The 21872-nt window shown below is 37.0% G+C and overlaps 3 protein-coding genes and 2 long non-coding RNA genes across 7 annotated transcripts; 2 read left to right on the top strand and 3 right to left on the bottom strand.

Moving 5' to 3' along the window:
* The first annotated feature begins 115 nt into the window (after window positions 1-115).
* On the top strand, window positions 116-10676 carry vps33b (VPS33B late endosome and lysosome associated). Its single transcript, XM_062989909.1, has 27 exons — window positions 116-164; window positions 243-370; window positions 570-669; window positions 778-911; window positions 4450-4572; window positions 4839-4919; window positions 5054-5115; window positions 5321-5370; window positions 5470-5537; window positions 5823-5868; window positions 5954-6048; window positions 6205-6309; window positions 6393-6483; window positions 6699-6776; window positions 7120-7193; window positions 7276-7362; window positions 7456-7546; window positions 7637-7711; window positions 7809-7873; window positions 7987-8041; window positions 8212-8258; window positions 8506-8638; window positions 8951-9024; window positions 9129-9230; window positions 9464-9539; window positions 10109-10222; window positions 10308-10676. The coding sequence occupies exons 5-27, from the start codon at window positions 4477-4479 to the stop codon at window positions 10376-10378; spliced, it is 1836 nt and encodes a 611-aa protein (XP_062845979.1). The 5' UTR covers window positions 116-164; window positions 243-370; window positions 570-669; window positions 778-911; window positions 4450-4476; the 3' UTR covers window positions 10379-10676.
* Window positions 2031-3667, bottom strand: hddc3 (HD domain containing 3). The gene is made up of 5 exons (XM_062989841.1): window positions 3547-3667; window positions 3349-3461; window positions 3213-3268; window positions 2382-2622; window positions 2031-2300 (listed from the first exon to the last, which is right to left on the bottom strand). The coding sequence occupies exons 2-5, from the start codon at window positions 3458-3460 to the stop codon at window positions 2170-2172; spliced, it is 540 nt and encodes a 179-aa protein (XP_062845911.1). The 5' UTR covers window position 3461; window positions 3547-3667; the 3' UTR covers window positions 2031-2169.
* Window positions 10218-12363, bottom strand: LOC134304304 (uncharacterized). The gene is made up of 3 exons (XR_010007806.1): window positions 12125-12363; window positions 11832-11915; window positions 10218-10449 (listed from the first exon to the last, which is right to left on the bottom strand). It is a non-coding gene; the product is annotated as an uncharacterized LOC134304304 (long non-coding RNA).
* prc1b (protein regulator of cytokinesis 1b) lies at window positions 10963-20170 on the top strand. 3 transcript variants are annotated; one of them, XM_062989912.1, is made up of 15 exons: window positions 10963-11356; window positions 12140-12272; window positions 12351-12473; window positions 12906-13139; window positions 13218-13388; window positions 13473-13622; window positions 14298-14445; window positions 14850-14986; window positions 15075-15170; window positions 15645-15791; window positions 16231-16341; window positions 16491-16604; window positions 16697-16858; window positions 17566-17597; window positions 19161-20170. In XM_062989912.1, the coding sequence occupies exons 1-15, from the start codon at window positions 11346-11348 to the stop codon at window positions 19207-19209; spliced, it is 1818 nt and encodes a 605-aa protein (XP_062845982.1). In that variant the 5' UTR covers window positions 10963-11345; the 3' UTR covers window positions 19210-20170. The 3 variants fall into 3 exon arrangements, with proteins under 3 accessions (XP_062845982.1, XP_062845980.1, XP_062845981.1); XM_062989910.1 differs by lacking the exon at window positions 17566-17597; XM_062989911.1 differs by lacking the exon at window positions 17566-17597 and having other exon boundaries at window positions 16697-16811.
* On the bottom strand, window positions 13728-21839 carry LOC134304305 (uncharacterized). Its single transcript, XR_010007807.1, has 3 exons — window positions 21763-21839; window positions 20424-20493; window positions 13728-14087 (listed from the first exon to the last, which is right to left on the bottom strand). It is a non-coding gene; the product is annotated as an uncharacterized LOC134304305 (long non-coding RNA).
* Between the last annotated feature and the right edge of the window lie 33 nt (window positions 21840-21872).

Consider the following 21872-nt stretch of genomic DNA (forward strand, 5'->3'; position numbering starts at 1 on the left):
AATTTATTCATCTATTTATTAGTTCATTGAGCCTCAGTAATCAGCTAATGCACCATTGTAGTTCATCCACACACTTATTTGCTTACTCACTCGAACCTTGTGGCATTTTTAGAAAGACCAACACAAAGATAAGAAAAAGACCCACATTTTGGCTTTGAAAGCTGGTGAGATGTGTATATTATTTGTCATGTATACATATACAGATGTACAGTACAATGAAATTCTTTCTTCGCATATCCCAGCTTGTTTGGGGTCAGAGTGCAGGGTCATAGCAGAGCCTGGATTTGAACTGCCAATCTTCCGGTTGATAGCCCAAAGCTCTACCCACTAGGCTACCACTGTACCTTTATGAAAACTCCTGCAGCTGTCAGTAGGTGCTTTTTATGCCTCTTTTCTTAAATTGCCTTGACATTCTTTTTCTTATGTCAGGAAGCAGGTGCATCACTATTTCTTGTCTATACCCCTTTTATTACTACAGTATTACTACATAAAAACACATTGCTAAATATGTGTTGTGTATAAAACCAGCTTTTAGATTCTGTTCTATGTTCCCTTCTGTCTCTTTGCAGATGTTGTAGTGCCCTGCAATGCACTGGCCGTATCCAATGTTTCTGTTCTGCAGTCAATGTTTTGGGTTTGCACCAGATTCACTACGACCCGGAACATGTGGTTAGTGAAAATAAATTGTCCAGAATGTTGTTTCTGATTACATTAAAAGTTACAGCAACAAAATTAATAAAATTAATACATTTTAAATGAAATATGTTTTTGTTCCAGGTCCAGGTGACATGGGTTCAAACCTTGCCGCCAGATACAGTACTGTTAATATGGATTTGGCATGATCTTCATACATCAGTATGGGTTTTTTCTAGGTACTTCAGTATCATACCTCCTCCCAAAGCACGAAGAAGGTAAGTCTACCTTAAATCATATTTAGGCTTAAGTAGCAAATAAATAGAAGTGTCTTGCCCTGGCCAGGATGTTGCCCCACCTTGCCTCCAGACCCACCGTGACCCTGACCATAATGAAGCAGTTAGTATAGATAAATAAATGATTGCATATGTAGGAAGTTACAGCAGCTTATCACAGTTATCAGACAAATTAAGTGACAGATTAACTACTGTATTAATAAACATGCTTTGTTTGAGTCAGAAGTTTTAAATTTATATTAGTTCTAAGTATGTAGTTGTACAAATACTGACATGTTTATTTATTTATTTATTTATTTATTGTAGGGAAAAGTCAAAAAGTCCCAATTTTATTAACATTAATTAACATGTCAGTCAAAATGCCGTAATTGACAGACCTGTTATAAACAGAATGTATTGTAGGTCTTTCCTTTTACCACTAGATGGCGCCAAAATATCTTATTCACAGACGTCCTATACAGGCATGTATTTCTGCTTTATTTCCAATGTTGTCAAATTCGGACCCACTACGATCCTGACCAGGACTAATCCGTTAAGACCAATAATTAAAAAAATAAAGTTTCTTTTTTCAACCGGATAAAGCTGGACTTCTATTTGTTAGGTGTTTAATTAACCTACTGCACTGGCGACATCTGCTGACTAAACTATGTACTTACATGTCTGACATTTAATGAACGGTTGTAAATTGCAAGCTAGTTTAATCAGGCAAATCGATTTTATTAGTTCTTCATGTTTCCCTACTACACGATTTTTTGCTTTAGACAAAATGGAAATTTTGAGTAAATTCCTGACACAACTGTGCAAAAAGGTTTAAATTGAATGCTGTAAGTTTTGACCTGACAGATTATCTGCAACCTCACAATTAACAAATTACTAGTTTTTAAAATAAAGGTTTATGATTCATTTATTTTGCCACAGAAAAAACAGTTGCAGTTGCTTTTGTCATCAGACAAACAAGTTCTATGAAATTATTGTCACTTAAGTGTATGTTTATGGGTTCTGTTCAAAACCTTTAATACCATTACTTTAGATAGACAGCTAAAAAGATTAACTACATAGTACTTGTTTAATGACCCATGAACAAATTACCACAAAATCATGTAAATAATAATCTTTTACTTTATTCTTGTCAATAACAAAGTAATGCATTTATTTAGCAAAAACAATGAACAAAAATGCATCTGATTCATTACTACTATGGGATCAGAGCTGCAGCACACGTAATGGTCTTTTATCATCGTCACATTTCCACATTTCTCTCTCTGAAGAGCTGTGCTAGCTTCTCTTCGAGTGCAGCATTGGTTCCACGTATTCCTTTTACTACCTGAGCTGCCCATACAAAATACTCCTGGACCCGTTCTGCTGTCCATCCTGGCAATAAACACAATTTATCATTGATTTAAAACATTTCATCTTATCAAACATTTTTAGACAGCAGTAAAACATACATACCAACAGGGGTGCAGCGATTAAGATCACGCAGGTTATAAAGCTTATCAGCCAGTTTGACCAGTTTGGCCTGCTGGCTGCAGTGGCGTGCATGTTCCACTTGGAGCAATTTTCTTTCTTGTTTTGGCAAAGTTTTGTCATCGGTCACCTCTTGGACTATCCTTGCTACTGTATCTCCAAACTTTGCCTTTAGTTCTTCAAAAGTGGTGTCCGTGTCTTCTACAGTATCATGAAGCAATGCTGCCTGGATAAGAAAGACGAATTTAATTACAGAAAATATTAACTAACAATCAGTAACACTAATAAAACATAAATGAAATTTAAAAAAAAATTTCTGCAGACTGTATAGGCATGAGGTTCTTAGCTGTCCATCAGACAATTGATAAAAGAGTCCCTTTTGCCCCTCCTTTTCTCCTAATTTGGATATATACGATTCCCTGCTGGATTTGAGACCTCTGTCGCATAACACCCATTCAAGTGGCCCACAGACTTACAATACCAGATACAAATTTGGTTTACTACTTGGTTTAGTACAGTAGTATTTTTATGGCATTCTCTTCGTTAAATGTTAACTAAAACCTTAGTTATCAATTCAATTCAATTCAAAGAGCTTTATTAGCATTGGAAAGATGTTTATATAATTATACAAAACTAAATAACTTTAGGAAAATATAAAATTTTAGATAATAATAAAACAGACGCTACATTATCATGAACTACATTTAAAGATAGTAGAAAATGTTATGCATTTAATTACTGACTAAAGTGTTTCTTTAAATCACCAAAATACATTTGACAAAACTGTCAGACATCATAAAGACATTTTGGACCCACTTGTAAAACTTCAATATCTGTGATTCCACCTTCATAACTGAGGATCCTGGCCACACCTAGGAATAAATCAGAATCGCGAATATTATGCAATACTTGCTTTATGTGAACATATGGAAGGTTTATAGATCAGTAGTACCTATGGGATGGTTGATGTATGGAGTGGCATCAGGGTCTTTGCGGCGCTGGTTTCTATGTTTCTCCGCAGCAAAGTTAATGGTTTCCAGTAGGATGTTGAGCTCGGAATTCATTCTGCACAGAACACAGATCATGTAGCAGGCATATATAGTATAACTTAACTTAATTTTTAATTCATATTTTTGCAATAATGAAATACCTGTGTGTTTAAAATTCTAGACAAAGTACTTTTTCATTGAACGTTTTATTCTATTGAATATTTATTCTCAGAAATGCGTTGATTTATCTAGCCAATGAAACCTAAACACAGTCATTACCGTTCCCACCTGTTTTCGGTATGTCCCGCCTACCACGCTAGGATTGGTTAGTTATTGATTACAAGTTGTTCGCCCATTGGTCAGATCTGAAAACTGCTGGTCTGAACTCTCATACTGTACAATTACAGCCTACGAGCTGGGAAAACGGGTGGGAAAAATAACGCCAGCTAGCGCTTTGTTCTGTGCATCCATGTAATTGGTCCGGTAAGAAATACAGTCATTCTAGCACTTCCGCAATCGATGAGTACAGGTATGTTATGACTGTGATTATTTATAAATACATTTACAGTGCAATGTGCGTATTTGCTTGTATATTATTTATGTTATAGAATTAAATAATTCATGAATTTGACGCTGTCATGTAATTCGCCTTGGAAGTCAATTAGCTTGTTAGCTGTGCTGTACCAGTCCTGATTCTGGATCACACCCAGGTTCGGGACAGATGTTATGTGGGTTAAATAGACAGTATAACACAATAATATAACAACAGAATATAAACAAAGTCCGTGGTGCAGTTATCTGATTATATCTGGTACAGATATGAGTAAAAAATCAGAGTGAGTCCTGCAACTGTGTATTGCCTCTGAAATGTCAAGCTCGCTTGAATGTGGACAGTGCTGGCTGTGGTCTAGCAGCTTGTATATCATGCAATTTTTTTTTATTTATAATCATTGACATTCTAAGACTGCTATTGACATACATTTTCCCTACTAGTGTATGTAAACTGTGCATGTCTGTATTGATACTGTGCATCCAACATTAACACTAAATGGTTCATTTTACAGATAAACAGAGATAATTTGGTGTTCCAGATGGCTTTCACTGACAGGAGAGATTCTCCTGAACTTCCTGACTTTTCTCTGCTTAAAAGACTTGCCAAGGATCAGCTCATCTATATACTGGAACAGGTGCAAACTAATTCATTATGGTTTACTAGGGTTATACTATAGTATTTCTTTTAAACTATACTAAACATGGGTCATTATAAAGAGTTCAGGAACTTTTAATGCACTATCATACAATTACACCGCTATCAGCTATTACTTATCTGAAACATACCACAGACATACAGCAGTAAACTTCAGTTTTCTTTACACTGACAACCATAAGTAATATATTGATAATGGAAGGCTCTCTGAAGATAACAACAACTTCGGTTTTTATTTTCCCCTAGCTCCCTGGGAGGAAGGACTTATTTATTGATGCAGATTTGATGAGCCCACTCGACCGAATAGCCAACGTTACCACACTCAAGGTACAATCACGTAAAGCTGCTTTTCATTTATTTATTTGGTGGACATTCTGTTTTTTATCATTGTGCATGTGTGAATGCAATATATATGTAAAACTATGAAACATAATGCATAATTATCTTTATTTTTTCTACAGGAACATGAAGTGGATAAACTGTATAAGGTTGAGTTCAAACCCATCGTCAGTGTTGCAGATCAGTAAGTGTGTTAACCGGCTTTTTCACACTACAGTAAGTGATGTCATGTCCAGGGTGTATTCCAGCCTTGTGCTTATAGCAACAAACAAGCCCCTAAAACAGCTTAGTGGCTCAAGTCTAGAGCTGCCACGCCAACAAGCATCCTTTATTATTTAAATTAAAATATAAACAGTAATAATAACTTATGTTGTGCTATTTCTTCTCAGATTGTGCTTTTTGATACGCCCTCGAATACAGACTGTAAACTGGATTGCAGGTTAGCACTTATCTTTTTTGTACCGTATATTTATGCTGCACATAATCTAAAAAATAAATAACTGCATTATCATGTATTATTTTGTATTATTTATTACAGAGTTAGTTAATGCAGACAAGAAAGCTGGAAGAGTAAGAAGATATAAAATCATATTTAGTCCTCAGAAGGTAAGCTATGTATATATATATAAATGTATTATAGTGTGTTTTCCTCTTGTCCTGTCTAATTCTTGCTTCTTGTCTTCTGTCATCTTGTCTTGTTTCCGTCGTACAAAGCATTCATCAATCAATATAATTACATTACATAAGAAAAATTGCAATAAAATCTGTATCATTTACACAACGCAAACATATATAAGTATGTGATTTCTGTGGTATCTGAGTTAAATACAGAAAATGTTACAAAAGTGCAGCTGTAAAATAAACCAATGAATGTTTTTTTTAATACCACAGTTCTATGCATGTGAGACTGTTTTGGAGGAGCAGGGCATCTATGGTGGTAAGTGTTTTATTTATGTAATCTTAAGTGTTTGTAATGATGCTGATCTGGTTGTGTTAACTCATTTGAACACACTTTTTGGCAGATGTGACATTTGATGAGTGGGCTTTCTATCTCCTGCCACTTGACGATGACATAATCAGTTTAGAACTTCCTGAATTCTTCAGAGATAATTTTCTGGTAATCTATCTCTGAGATCCCCTCAAGGAAATTTACATACATTTTTTATAAAAATTTTATTAAAATGCATTTTTCAAAATGTATTATCGATCTTCCTTCCTGATGGACCATTTTAAGGTAAATAACCGTAACATCGCTATTACTTACAATCATTAGGACGGAGATCAGCGCTGGGTGACGACTGTAGGAAGTGCATTACACCTCCTACACTCCCTGTATGGCCCTTTCTCAAAGGTTTATGGAATTGGAAGAAGTGCCAAGGTGAGGAATTAAGAGTGAGATGTTTTAATTAAAACAGTTGACTCTGCATACCTGAACATTCATGCTGTTTAAAACTGGTGTAGATGGTGTACGAGTCATGGAGGGAGCAAGTGGAGAACGGGGAGCAGAAAGCACAACAGCCTATGATTGGAAATATTTTTCTTATTGATAGAGGTCAGTTAGTTTATCTTAAAGCTTTTTTTGCAAGGGCTCCACCTGAAGATGTGAATTTATACCCAGATAGCTGATGATGTTATTTTATAGACCTAAAGCTAATTGTTACGTACATGTATTTACCGTATTAAGTAGTGTAACTGCATTGTGTTATAGATCATACAAAATGTACCGTTTATTCTAATTTGGGCTTCTGTTTTGTTTTGTTTTGTTAGATGTGGACTACGTAACTCCTCTGTGCTCTCAGGTTGTCTATGAAGGATTAGTAGATGACATTTTTAGAATTAAATGTGGTAAGTCGTCAGGCACACAGACCCTGCCTACTGCACTGGTACTACTATTGGGACTACTAGGCACAGAGGCTACGTGCTTTGAGACTAACGTTCCTTTCAAAGAAATGATGGGCACATGTTTGTTTGAAGAGAGCGAGAATTAGAAACATTTCTGACTGATATTAAACTAGTAATAAAATCTGTGCATTTGGTATTGTGGTCTGTAGTTGTCTTTGTATTTTTATTTAAATTTGTGAATCTTTAGACCCCCAACACTAAGTCAGGACAAGCTGTAATTTTTGTGACAAAAGGGAAACTACTAATTTTGCGTTAAACCTTGATGAATCATTACTGTGTATTTAAGGTTGTGTGGAGTTTGGTCCGGATGTCACCTCCACTGACAAGAGTGTAAAAGTGATGCTTAACTCACAAGACAAGGTAAATTTTAAATAGAGTAAAAAAGAACTGCAGAAATACAGTAAATTCATAAAAATGTTAAATAACCACTTAACTTTATCAGGTGTTTAATGAAATTAGAAATGAGCACTTCTCCAGCGTATTTGGCTTTTTAAGTCAAAAGGCCAGAAGTCTTCAGACAGCGTATGACGTGAGTATCTGCTTTAGGTAGCACAAGCTTAACATCGGCTTAAGAGCGGTGATGTTTGTCTTTTGTTTACATTTTTGTCAATGCTTGTAACAGAAACGGCGAGGGATGGACATTCAGCAGATGAAGTCGTTTGTTTCGGAGGAGCTGAAAGGCCTAAAGCAGGAGCATCGACTTCTCACACTACGTAAGTTGCTTAAAAATGAATGCAGGTCATTTTAATAAAGCGCTCTGATGGTTTGGATAATGTATGTCCTAATAAGTTCTGGTGTTTTAGATATTGGTGCAAGTGAAAGCATAATGAAGAAGAAAACGAAGCAAGATTTCCAGGAACTGCTGAAGACCGAACACTGTAAGTAAAGGAACTGCATGCATTATTTATTTGTGAGTTTATCTGATTTATTTGTTAGAATATCAGAGTGATACTGTTTGTGTTTCTACACTTTTAGCTTTACTGGAAGGTTTTGAAGTCAGAGAGTGCATTTCCTGTATTGAGGAGCACATTAATAGACAGGTACAGTAACACAAAGACAAAAAAATATCACACAAAACCAATATTAATTTATTTAGTTCTCATAAAGCAAAAAGTAGTTTATAGTGTTGACATTCTAATGATTTGTCATTCAGGTCTCAATGATTGACAGTCTAAGACTGCTTTGCCTTTTATCTCTCACTGAAAACGGTAAGTCTAAATACATTTCTATAATTTAATTCTGTTTGCTTAGTTACTAGTTACCAAATTAAATATTACTAATTATTTCTTATTATTGTAGTTGTTAGCAATATTTTGGCTCTGATTATAAATCTGAATAGGTTTCTTACTGTTTCTTCCTGATGTATGTTGTACAACAGGACTTTTATCAAAAGATTATCGGTCTCTGAAAGCTCAGTACCTTCAGGTGAGTCACTACCTTACACACAGAGTAAACACACACATTAGCTTGGATTTTATGAAATGTGAAATGAGAAGTACAGCTTGACCAGAAAAAAAGTACACATTTAATTACCCCATAAATGCTATTGATTGGTCATGTTTTATAAGAAAATCCTGAATTTCTGGTCATTGGTCTGTAATATGTACAAACTTGGCAGTTCATGCTTGAATGTCAGTGTGGGCCAGACTTATACTGCTGTGTTTTGGTACAGAGTTATGGTACAGAACACCTGCTGACCTTTGCAAACCTGAAGCAGATGGGTTTACTGGTGGAGCAGCAGCCTGGAGAAACATTAACAGCCATGGAAAGCAAAGTGGGCAAACTGGTCAATGATAAAACAGCTGGTAAGTTACACACTAATTTCTCTAATGGTCTACAGCAGATTATTTATGTTTTCTTGTCAGTAGTTGTCTCTGTGTGTGTGTGTGTCGCTGTCTGTGAGGACTTTAGCATGTTTTTAGTGTCCACATGGGTTTACTCTGACCTCTCCTAAGATGCAAAAGTTTGATTGGCTGCTCTAAATTGTTGGCTCCTGCCTAAATTGTTCCTGCCTTGCGCTTAGGGTTTACAGGTGGCACTGGACCTACTGCGACCTTGACCAGCATAATGTAGTTATTGAAAGTTAATGTCTTTAACTAATGTGTTTTTGACTTCAGGAAAGCTAACCGATGCTTTCTCCTCACTGGCCAAAAAGAGCAACTTTCGTGCGCTTAGTAAAAGACTGATGCTGGTATGTACATATCCTCACAGATTTCTTATTAAGTATTTCAGCCTAGATTATTAATGTAATATATTAAAAAAATAACATTTTCTTTTGTAATTCTCTCTACACAGATACCTAAAACTGCTGAGGAGTACGATCTCCGTGTCCCAAAAGACATGGCATATATCTTCAGTGGGGCGTATATTCCTCTAAGCTGCAAACTGATTGAACAGGTTGGTGTTCTGGAGATCGTTTTAAACAGTGACGTAACTACTGGCAGTTCATGGCTTATAAGTATCCAATTTAACAATATGCTATAATAGCGTCCACCAGATTTTTTAAAACAGCCCCAATGTCTATTCAAGTTCATTATATATTCATATTTAATACATATTTTTTGCCATGTTGCACATAGGAGTCTTATTATGCCACTGGTTTTGACCGTGAGAATTTCTTCTCTGTTCAGGTGTTAGAGAGGAACGGCTGGACAGGATTGGAAGAGGTTACACGCATGTTGAATGGACAAGAATTTGCAGTTACAGGTTCTTACCGTTTTCTTTTTCTTTTTTGCCTACCTCAAAAATAGAATAAGGAAGCAAAGCTACCTAACGCTCACAGTTCCAGTTTGGTATTTAGAACGCTTCATTTACATTTTAAGCACTGACCCTAAAAATGTTTGGCTATATGATAACATTTGTACATTAATGCGTTATATGACCTAGGGTACGTGTATATTGCTTAGAGTTATTGAGTTTAAGTGTTGCAATCACATGTTGCTGACAGGTGTATAGAATCAAATAATGGATTTTCCTCTATTTATAGGAACCCATTATGCTTTTAGTGTTCCTCTGCCATTCATGTCGACACTGTGATCAGACTATAGTAGTCTCATTTGCATTAGTGAGGGCAGGGGGAGTGTAAGTCCCCAACTTCCATCTTCCATCCCTCAGACATGGCCAGTTGTGTCTGTTGACCCGGTGACACCTAGGTCCTGAGTCTCTGTGGTGGTGTCCTGGTGCATTATACTGTAAATTTATTTGTAACGCAGAACACAGAACATCTCCAACTAAATGTAATAGCTGTTTATGCAGACACATTTTTCCATTTCTAGGAGGTACAGAAGGAAGACTGAAAACAGACCCTCAGAGGATTATCCTGGTGATGTTCCTGGGAGGATGTACCTTTTCCGAAATTTCAGCTTTACGCTTTTTAGGTAGAGAGAAAGGTAAGAAGGTTTCAGAAGAAAGAAGAGATCTGTCAATGAATGTGCAGTTATTGTCCAACACTAACAATGTACTTTCCTATTCAAGGACTTAAGTTTATTGTGGTAACTACTGCCATCACGAACAGTGCCAGGCTGCTGGAGGCTCTGCTGGAATAAATTCATGCAGACTCGCTGGTTTCTGGCAGCAAGGTGGCAGCACTGGAGGGCAGTGTGGAGGGCAGTGTGACCTGTATAAAGGACAGAGCTAAGTGGAACATTCCTGAAAACCTTTGCCCTCAGACTTATATGGACTTTGATCCTTTCAATGAACAAAATCACTACATGCACTACTACATTTGTGTAAATATCGTGTGTAGGTAGCTAACTTTGGAACATTTTGCAGCTACAGGATGGAGTTTCAGATGCACCATTAATGTAAAAATGAGTGGACAATAAACATGTCTTTGTTTTTAAATGTTCATGCATTGGACTTTAAAATATTATATATATTATATGTAAAATAACAATGATTTATACACAACATGCCCTGCTGTATCTGATGTTTGCGTGTCCACATATTTTTGACCATGTTATTTATATCTGACATCAGACACTTAATCGAGACTGGAGGCTTTTTTCTTTGGCACAAGAAAATGTTTGCTTAATTTTACTGCAGCCCAATTTTCCTAGAAAAACATTTTAGGCAAAGCATTACAGCAGGTAGAGTCGGTTCTGTACAGCACCAGCAATCTCCAGGTTTAATTCATGCCTCTGTTCAATGTATTTGTGTAATTTGGCATGTTCTGCCTTTTATTGTTTGCTCTGTTGTTAACAGTGCGGTCAGTACTGCACTATGTAGTGAACAGATTGCGGTCAGTAGTGCACTATGTAGTGAACAACGTGGCTGTGGACATGAAGACGGAATGAGTGACCGTTTCTGAGGTCATGCAATACAACTGGACTGTTGAGGAAACCGCCCTGGCGCATGCGCAGTGTAAAGTCGGCTGGCCAATCAAAGTGCAGCGCTATTCTGATGCGTATTTTGAATCAGGCGTAAACGGCTGATCGGGTTTCAGGTCTCGTCTTTCTGTGATGTTATTTTAGCTGTAGTTCAAAATAAACCATCGATATTTGGCTTTTAAGGATGAGGAAAAGGTGAGTAATAACTAATGATTTAAATCGCTGTGTTATTACACTGGGATCGTTTTATAGAGCGGCTCGGTACATGAGGTTAATGACAGGATTCATGACAGCCAGCTAAACTTTCACTCACGGTGTTCCGTACAGTCCTCGGTATTCCAAACGCTTTTATTATTAAATGTTATATTTATGTTTTGTTTGTTTTTCCTCTTTGTCCACGTAAACTGAGTGAATGCTGGATGACTGTCTGTAATTTCCTTTACTTCTAGTATGATTTTAATACTTTCAAATCTTCCTTTTAAATAGACAGAATATAAATAGCAGCAATTTTATCATGAAATGCTAGAACATCCCTTAACCCTTTTAATGGGTAAATTAAACACCTACCATGTATTAAATGCATTCATACATTTACTGACAATAGCACCTGTTTTGAACTCAGTGGCATAACACAGCAAGGTGGGTCCTGGGATGTGCATTTGCTCCTTACCTTGGGTCACTCTGGTCAGTAAATGTGTCTGATGCCTGTGATGGATTAATGTCCTGTCCAAGGTGTAGTCTCGTCTTCATAGTCCTGACCAGGATGAAGCAGTTAAAAAACAAAAGAAGAGGCATATATAGCAAATAGTTTACTTAAAGACATTCATAATGACACAAGAACCAAAAAGGTTAATAAAATAAAATAGATTGTTTTACTTATTTAAATTCCCTGTTTTGTTGAATGTACATTTGCTAGCTTACTGTGTTTTTTATTAACCATTAACAGAATGTGATTGATCTTACCTATTCTGATTTAAGTGAGGTGCTTGCTGCCGAGGCAGTGGCATGCCTAAATAAAGCACTGTGCCGCCTGAAGGACATCTGGGAGGAGATCGGGATTCCAGAGGAACAGAGACTGGAGAGAACAAATGTGGTCAAATCTCATATAAAAGTGAGTTTAAAGTGGATGTGTTTCCCTTCAATCTAACAGAAGAGATTTCTGGATTGTAAATATGATTTTGTATTGTAGAGTCTTCTGGACATGATGATTTCAGAGGAGGAGAGTCTAAGAAAGCGCCTGGTGACCAGTATTGATTCCTGTCGAAAGGAACTAGACCAAGTGTGCTTGGAGCTGCAGCTTCCCCCATATCAGGTAAGTTTAATGTAAATGGTCTCACTGCAACGCCTCACCGGTAAAACCCGATTGTCAACATTGAGATCATCAAGACTCAAAGCTTAAAGAAGGCTGAATGGTCAGTCTTCAGTACGACTGCTTTCTCACATACTAATTAGATTTAATCATTCACTAAATCTATTACAAACATTCAGCATATTTAAAATGTGTTATTTCTGGACCACCTGTGTAAGACAGAGACATGAATTAAACAGAAACCCCTGTTAGGTTAGAGCTTTGATAAAGAGAGGTAAGTCAAGGGGCGAAAATGTAATAGCTACTAAATTTGCTATTTAAGCCTGTTCATGTTTTATGCTGTAGAATCAGAATAACCAAATGAGCACAGTTTAACTGAATTTGAGGATTGTCATCCTTAACAACAAGTTCTATTCCGGTTGTTTGTGTTTGTAGGAGGAGAGGGCTAAGACAATGCTTCAGCAGGAGAAAGATATCCGAACCTGCCTTGAGGCGATGCTGAAAGAGAAAGGACAAAGAATGCAAACACTTAAATCCCTAATAGAGCAGGATCAGGATCTCTGTGATGTCCTTTGCTCTGAGCCATTCTCCATCTCTGCTAGCTCAGTTCCATCCCTTGAGCAGCTGGAAAACGTCAGACAACATATTACCAAACAGATCATGGAAAAGGTAAACACGGAATTATTCTGCTGTTCATTATTATACTGAACCTTTTTCGTTTTTAAAAAAAAATCTGTATTTGTTCAGGACCAGAGGCATTGCAAGTTTGTTGAGCTAAAGAAAAAGATTATCTTGTGTATGGATGACCTGGATCAACTGCCCGAGACGAGTTTTGAGAAGGATATTGTTTGTGAGGATGAAGAGGCTTTTTGTCTGTCCAAGGAGAATATCGACTCCCTCAGAGTTCTTCTGCACCAGGTAAAGGTGTTTCATTTCACCCCGTATTATCTGTTAGATCAGAAAATACTACATATAAAAAAGCTCTGCTTTTACTTCTTTCAGCTAGAAAACAGGAAGGCTGAGAACGAGTCCATCTGTGTGTCATATCGAGAAAAGATCCGGGAACTATGGGACAAACTGCAGATCTCTCAGGCTGATCGTGATGCTATTTCTGAGCACATGACCTTGTCCAAGAAAAGAAACATGGAAGCTGTACGTAGACATTACACCAAAAACAACCTTCATAATGCTTTTTTTAAAGACTTATTTGGAAATAACTTCATAGCAATTAAACATTTATTCATTTATTCATTGGGCAAAAAGCAGGAAACATGTCAGACAGGTCGCCAGTCCATCACAGGGCAAACACACACACACTCACATTCACACCTAAGGGCAATTTTGTATCTCCAATTCATCTCACCCACATGGACATGAGGAGAACATGCAGACTACACATAGAAATGGCCCAGGACCTTCTTGTTGTGAGGCAACAGTGCTACGAGTGCTGGGTGGGAAAAGACCGGACTAATAGGTGGGTGGAGTCTTCAAACGCTGTGCAAAAACCCAGGTTAGTAGCCTGAGGCGCCTGTACAGAAGTGTTGGAGCATGAAGGTCGGAATATACCCTCCTCTGATGTGATCAGGATCCCCAACAGCGGAAGACTAATTGGCCACACTAAAATCAGGAGAAAAAGGGAGAAAATGCATAAATAAAAATGGGGGAAAAAAAACAATAAAACAAATAAAAAATACAGTGACGTATAAATCCACATTAACCTGCAATCAAACAAATGTAGTGGAAGAATTATTTTGGGCACATATATAGAGTGTAAAAAGGTCTGATTCTGTCAGTCTGACATTGTGTGGCACTTTTCTATGTTGTCAGTTACACGCTGAAGTCCAACGTCTTGAAGAACTAAAGCTCAGAAATATGAAGAATCTCACTACGGCTATTCGGGAGGAAATTGCCGAGTTCTGGAACAAATGCTTCTACAGCACAGACCAGCGTCAGGCTTTTCTACCCTACAGTGATGGTAAGCAATGATTTCTGATTATTCATTCATTCACTGTTCTTTTTACCACCGTCTTATCCTGTTCAGAGTTGTGTTGGGTACAATTCACTGGGCAAAAGGTAGGAAACACCCTGGACATGTCACAGGGCAAACAAACACACACACACACACACACACACATACCTAGGTTGATTTTAGTAGCTCCAATTAACCTGACTGGATATTTTTGGATTGTGGGAGGAAACCGGAGCTCCCGGAGGAAACCCACACAGACATGGGGAGAACATACAAACTCATACATAAATCCAGGACCCTCTTGCTGTGAGGCAAGCCACCGTGCCACCCTGATTTCTAATTAACTATAGGGAAATGTTCTGGTCTATGCATAAGTCAATGCATACGTTAAATAATCACTCTCTCTTTAGATAATTTTAGTGAACAACTTCTTGGCTTGCACGAATCTGAGCTCCAGCATTTAAAACAACATTATGAAGATCACAAAGAACTTTTTGAAGGGATTCACAAATGGGACCAGAGTTGGAAGCTTTTCATGGAACTTGAAGTAAGTCGGATGAACTTCAGTAATCGGCTGATAAAAGTAATACATTAGATTGAGAATTGTTCTATTATTAATTACTGTTTTTTATTAGAAAAATGCCACAGATCCTTCCAGATTCACCAACAGAGGAGGAAACCTTCTGAAGGAAGAGAAACAAAGAACAGACCTGCTTAAAGGCCTTCCCAAGGTAACTAACTCACTTTTAATAAGACTAAACATTTAACAGGTTATTTAATATGGATTTACTTTTGGCCTGTCAAATCGATAAACTAGTTTAGTGTAATTACATTTCTGTGGTTGAATCTCTTTTGGACATGTAAAATGTTTCTGCAATGCCATTAGAATGACATACATAGTGAGTAAGCGTAACTGGAAAGTAAACTGGAAGCTATTTGATGAAGATCAAGTCTAAATAAAAACATCAGGTTTTAAGGCAGATAAATACCACAGTGGTTACATAAAAATAAAGTTTTGCTTATAATTGTTGATGCCAAACTCCACTGGGTTCATCACAGTTCAGTTGACTTTGAACCAGTATTTATCAGGATACTTGTCTAAAATGCTGGATTGGTGTTGGACTTGATTATATGTGTAAAAGTACTGAACTAGGGAAGGGCTACGAATGCTGATCGTTAGTAGTGACTCAGTGTCTCTGATTAAGCTTGAGAAGAAGCTGAAGGTGCAGATCGAGATGTGGGAACAAGAGCAAGGTCAGGACTTTCTGGTCCAGGGTCAGAAGTTTATGCAGTTTGTGTCCGAGCAGTGGGAGCTGCATCGACTTGAGAAGGAGCGGGAGAAACAGGAAAGGGTATGTGTTCCATGAGTTCAGTATGTGTAATGTGATGGTTTGTTTTAGAATTTCACTGATATCTGTAAATTTTTTGTGATTAAAGGATTAAAATACAAACCTTGTGCAAAAATATACATAAAGCAACTTAAATTATTATTTTGTTGATGTGAAAAGTGATTTAACTTGGTGGCATGGTGTTTTAATTCCTCATTACTGATTTGACTACAACCATTGATTTACCCGTGTCTATGTAAATAGTGCCAATTTGTGTAACAAATCAGACCACTTTTATAAGCAGACAGCACTGCTTTTTTAAACAAAGTGAAGAGTAGCATTCAGATAGATGCTACTGGGCCATACAGGGCATCAAACATCAACTTTTGTTAAAAAAAATTTAGTGTAAAGACTGTCAGTTGAAGTATTTATACTTACATAGAGAACATCTTTTCCTTGTTAGCATCTGAAAAAGAGCAAGCAGACGGAGGAGGATATGCTCTATGGCACTGCCATGAGGACGCCAACCAAACGGAGATTTTTGGGCAGTATGACACCTTGCAAGGCGCGAAAGGTAAACACTAAAATTTCACTTTAAGTGAAGTAAAAATAATTAATAATGTAACCAATAACTTAAACTTGCTGCTTCAACTAATATTATTATTGCATAACCTGATCCATCTTTTAAATATATTATACTAACTCTGCTTGCACCTCCTTCAGCTCAATGCTACCTCCAGCACCACCACTGGCATCTCTAACAGCACGATGCGCTCTGCATTCGGTGGAACTGTCTGCCACTCACCAGTGTCCCGCCCTCCAATGTCAGCAAGCAAGGTCAGCTTTAGCTTCACTCCTGACTGTAGCAAATTCAGTCCATATTTTCTTTAGTAATAACATAATGTATTTGTATTTGTTTTCTAAAACAGGGTAATGCAGCAAGGACTCCAGGTCGGGGGAAACCTCCGCATCAGGGATTGACCGAACGCAACAAGGAGAACATCTGTCACCTCGGTGCGCTGAAGACTGCAGCCAGCCCACAACGTAACTTCAGTATTAATTCTGTTGCCAGCACCTATTCAGAGTTTGCGGTAATTTCCTTTTCTTAATTTCTGTTTCCATGAACAACACACAGTCTACTCAAAGTGCAGAAAGGGTTCAAAACATGCATGAAACTTTAGAAGTGTTTACATAAATTAAATGCTGGAAAAACTGGAAACATGCTGAGGTCGGATTAGTCCACGTTTCAGCTTGTTTTCAGGAAAAACTGATGTCGAGTTCTGCACACCGTGGACAAAGAGAACCATCCAGACTGTTACTGGCAAAAGGTGCAAAAGCCAAGATCTGTCCACGGCATGGGTGACTTGCATGTGGTGAAGGTCGTATTGACGTGGAGGTGGATACTGGGCTTTTAGAGGGACTTGTGCTGCCATTAAGGCCACATCTTTTTACATTTACATGAATGAGCATTTAATAATCAGATGTGCACCATTAACATTTTTGCATACGACTATTTATGTAAAAAATAAATAGATACGTAATATGGCAGGTTTTAGCCTAAGCAATATATTAAAAAAATTGAAAGATAAATATTATACATGCTGTATTTTATATATTGTTTGTGCATTTAAATGTGCAGATGTTTGCTCACTGTAGAGAACATAAACTAGTTACTTTTACAAAACAGAATTGACGGCGTGTCCTAATATTTGAATAATACTGTAGTTAGTGAGTAAATGTTTGTTTTAACATTGTCTTGGACTGAATGTGTGGTTAACTGTGAAATTTGTTTTAAAAGGAGATACTCACTGCTGAATCTGTGCAATCCAGGTGTGTTTGAATATGTGAACACTTTAAAGTGCATGTTTATATTAACAGAGTCGCTACAGCTCAGTGAATTTTATTTTCTGTAAGAATTTACTCTATTATGAAAAGACTGCAAACTTCAGGTGTGCCTTTATTCAAATAATTATGGACTGATTGGACAAAAAGGTCAACATTAGAAAACATGTCAGTGTAGTTTGGCAATTCAATACTAAAAAACTTAAAATATATGTCTGTACTACACCACAAGTGTTATCTGATGTCCATACTACCTGACCAGTGTGAATGAATGTCTGTACTAAGCCACTGGGGTAAATGGATGTCTGGTTATCCACGTTTTGAACCCTTTTCTGTTAAACCAGCTGAGCTGTTGCACTTTTAATTCTAGCAACATCTAACCTGTTCAGAGTGAGACTGTGTGTACTGTATCTTTTAAGTTTTTTACACTATATGGTCAAACGTATGTGGGCATCCTCTTTAATTAATAAGTTGTGCTTCAGCCACACCCATTGCTAACAGGGATTTGAACAGTTTGTGGAAGGCCGAGCATGACCCTGCACCATATTAATCCCCATTGTTTTTAAATGGGATGTCCAAAAAGCTCATGGTATACATATCATTGGCCATGTAGTGTGTAAACTTAACTTTACCCTGTTTACTTCTAACAGCTGTGTAACTACCACCTTCTGACTCTTTGTTAATCCTCACCAAACATCCATAACAGTCTGTTAGGAGAAAAATCCCTTTTTATCACTGTCAGTGTCCGTTTATTTTCTTTATCAGCTATAACAATGTATATTTTACATTTTAATTCATGTCATATCACTCCACTATTCTTTCATCACTCTCTGATGGTTGGCTGTACAGATCAGGCACAGGTCAGCATTCTCCAATGTTTTTTTCCTGTGTTGTCTGTATCAAATTAGCCCCTGATAATGTAATCCACGTTGTGAAGATTTAAATCCAGTTTATTCTTGGTCTTCTGATTCTTTCCACTATTCCTGTCATAACACTGCCTTCAATGTCGTCAAGTGGGTGCCTCATCACAAGCCCAAAGTACCGTAACTTATGGGACTTAATGTGGTCCAGGAGTTCCTTTTCTGTTCTGGTCGTCTTGTTCACTTGCTCAGTGGTCATAATTTTCCTCTGTGAGATTTTTAGCAGTTTTCTTCCTCTTTCTAAAATTAATTGACATCTATATTCAGTGCAGTGTTTACTAGAACATGGTTTTCAACCATTTTTGACACAGTGCCTGAGTCACCAGCTTAAATAGATATCTGTACAGCGTAAATAGGCGTTGGTTTGACATTACTCATAAATGTCTGTTCGACATGAACTACTAGTGGTACTAATATTGTCATTAGCGATGCAGATATCTGTACTACATTACCAGAGTAAGCGATCCTAAATTCAAGCAGAGGGTGGATTGGCTGCTCTCTCCCCAGGTGTGAGTGAGTAAAATGTTGGCGTGCCCCCTTCACCCCCCAGGTTGAAACCCCTGTATATTGTACTTTAATAGTAATGTTGTTCTGAGCACACATTTTGATTTTTTGATTTTTTTTTTCACAGCGGGATCTCTCCAAGGCCTCTAAGTCCAAATGCACACCAGAAGTCATGAACTCGACCATCACACAGCTCTGATCACACACACGCGTACACACTGTATCTTCTAATACTGTTGGAACTGGAAAGGGAAACGCTGCATGGCCAGATCACTTTCCAAAAGCATTTATGTTCACGTTGTAAATGTATCGTTTGTTTTTGCTTTTTACATGTAAATGAGGTTAATATAAATATATTTAATGTTTCATTAAAAAACTGTACGGAATGTCAAAATACTCTAAATAACATTTGTTTTGTTAAGCACAGACAAAAGTCCTTAAATCTTAATGTAAAAAAAAAAAATCAGCTCACCTTGTGACCTTTTGAATGATAGATTGGTGATTGGGTGTATAATTTAAGCTAGCCTATTAGCACTATCCCCAAACGTATTACACAGCATGGCCAAATGTAAGTGGATTTAACTATTTCAGCCACACACATTACACACTATCAGATACATTATAATAAGCATATAGTTATGGAATTCCAACAGACAATGGCTGTAAATCAAGTCGTACTGAAAAGCATTTTGACTGATGGCAGTGATCCATGATCCAGGACGCTGTGTTTCCATCAAATCAGTTCTAGTTTCAGCTAGATTTGCTTCAGTAATATTATGTGCTGAACGTGCTCTCACTATTAACTTCCAAACTGCCTTAAAAAGCAACATTGAATTTTTAAATGGAACTAAACCCCCCACAGTCATGTTCCAAAATCTAGTGAAAAGCCTTACAGAGGTGTGGCAGCAGCGAAGATCATATTGTTGCGAATGGTTTTGAGTCATCTGTTAAGCACTTACAGATATACTGTGCATTTGTCCACATACTTTTGGCCATGTAGTGTAATTTGTAATGTATGTCTATCATGGATGTTTTGCACAATATATTGTTACAGGTGTTTTTGTATTTGTATTAAACAGCTGTTGAATTTATTTGATCACACTAGCCTTTAACTGTATAATAAACTATTTTAACACATATTTAAAGAAGCCTAGAATAATTATTTCACATTCTAATCCACATTGTGTGTGATTGTTTCTTCAGATTACTCACTGAGGCAGTGTACACAAGTTGAAATACAAGTTCAATTTCCACATAAAATAATGCTTGAATAGTTGACAGCAATGATGCAAGCCAGATAGGCTGGACAATATTTATAATATCAAATATTTTGTAAAATGTGATTGGATGAGTGCTTATTGGAAGAAAGAAAAATAATTATTTATATGACCTGTACTGGATTGGTGTCCTGCCCAGCATATTTCTTCACCTTGCATCCCAAGATGGACTTCACCACGACCCTGACGAGAATAAAGTGGAAAGCTGGCAAATTAATTTGAACATGATTATGAACGAGTTTTACGTCACTCGTGGTGTTTGATTGAATGGATTGTTTTTATCGACAAGTTTTGTGACAAGTGTCCTATCATAGCACTTAAAATAGGGATGATAGGATGGAAATAGATGTGATGAGGACGAAAAGGAAGGGTTTTCTTCCAGACACTAGCATCTCGTATGGGTCACAAGCCAAAAAATGGGTCGCAGACCAAAAAAAAAAAAAAACAATTAAGGCAAGGCAAGTTTATTTGTATAGCACCTTTCATACATAGTGACAATTATTTTTTTAAATAAGGAAAAACATTCCTGAGATCTAGAACCTCATTAAGAACTAAAATTAAGAACATGAAAAACTAAAGGAGTTTTATATCTTGTAAAATGTAAGTGCACTAAGATTTGGTGAAATATAAAATGCTTTTAAAATAAAGATAATAAACGAATTTTAAATTAACGAATTTAATAGGCACATAAAAAAAATTTAACTTGTACACGAGCGCCCCCTGGTGGAGGAATTACGTTACACCTTATAAACCACAAAGAGACCACGTTGCCACCATTTTCATTAATTAAGTATAATTTGTTTTGTGTTTAGATTTGATGTTTTGATAAATGTGATGTGTTGTCTGGGTCGCGGTAAAAATAATAATAATTAAATAAACGAATTTAATAGGCACATAAAAAATAAACTTGTACACGAGCGCCCCCTGGTGGAGGCATAACGTTACACCTTATAAACCACAGTGGGAACGTTTGCATTAATTAAATATATCTCGTTTTGTGTTTTGTTTTGATGAATTTGGGTCGCGGTAAAAAAAACATGGACAAAATGTATTTATTGCTAAAATAAACTAAAATGTATTTATTGCTAAAATAAACTAAAATGTATTTATTGCTGCCCAGCAAAGTGCAAAATGTTCATATCAGTTAAAACGTAAATATAAAGCCATCATTTAAAACTAGCACCAGGCTTCTAGTGACGAAGTAAGATGTAAATTAACGTACGTTTTCAACCCGCTGTGGTTGTATTACCAATTAAACCGTTACCCTTGGTCAAGGTCGCAGTTTACCGGAGCCGGCTGTATGGCTACAGCTAAAAACGTTGCGGTTTGGAGCGCACCAGCCTGTGAGAGAAGTTTGGCGTTTTACACCACAAAAAAAGTTTTAAAAAACCCTTTGTATTGTACAAAATATATATTTAGAAATATGTTTTAATATGGCGCTTGTATATTTACCTGAGTAGCCTGTGTAAGAAGTTTGCTGTTTCACACCAAAAAAATAAAAAACGTCGAAACCTGTTTTTGGTTAATACTATTTTACCGATAATGCAGTACATGAAGTACCA

This window comes from Trichomycterus rosablanca, chromosome 27, assembly GCF_030014385.1.
Source record: "Trichomycterus rosablanca isolate fTriRos1 chromosome 27, fTriRos1.hap1, whole genome shotgun sequence".
Taxonomy (NCBI): Eukaryota; Metazoa; Chordata; class Actinopteri; order Siluriformes; family Trichomycteridae; genus Trichomycterus; species Trichomycterus rosablanca.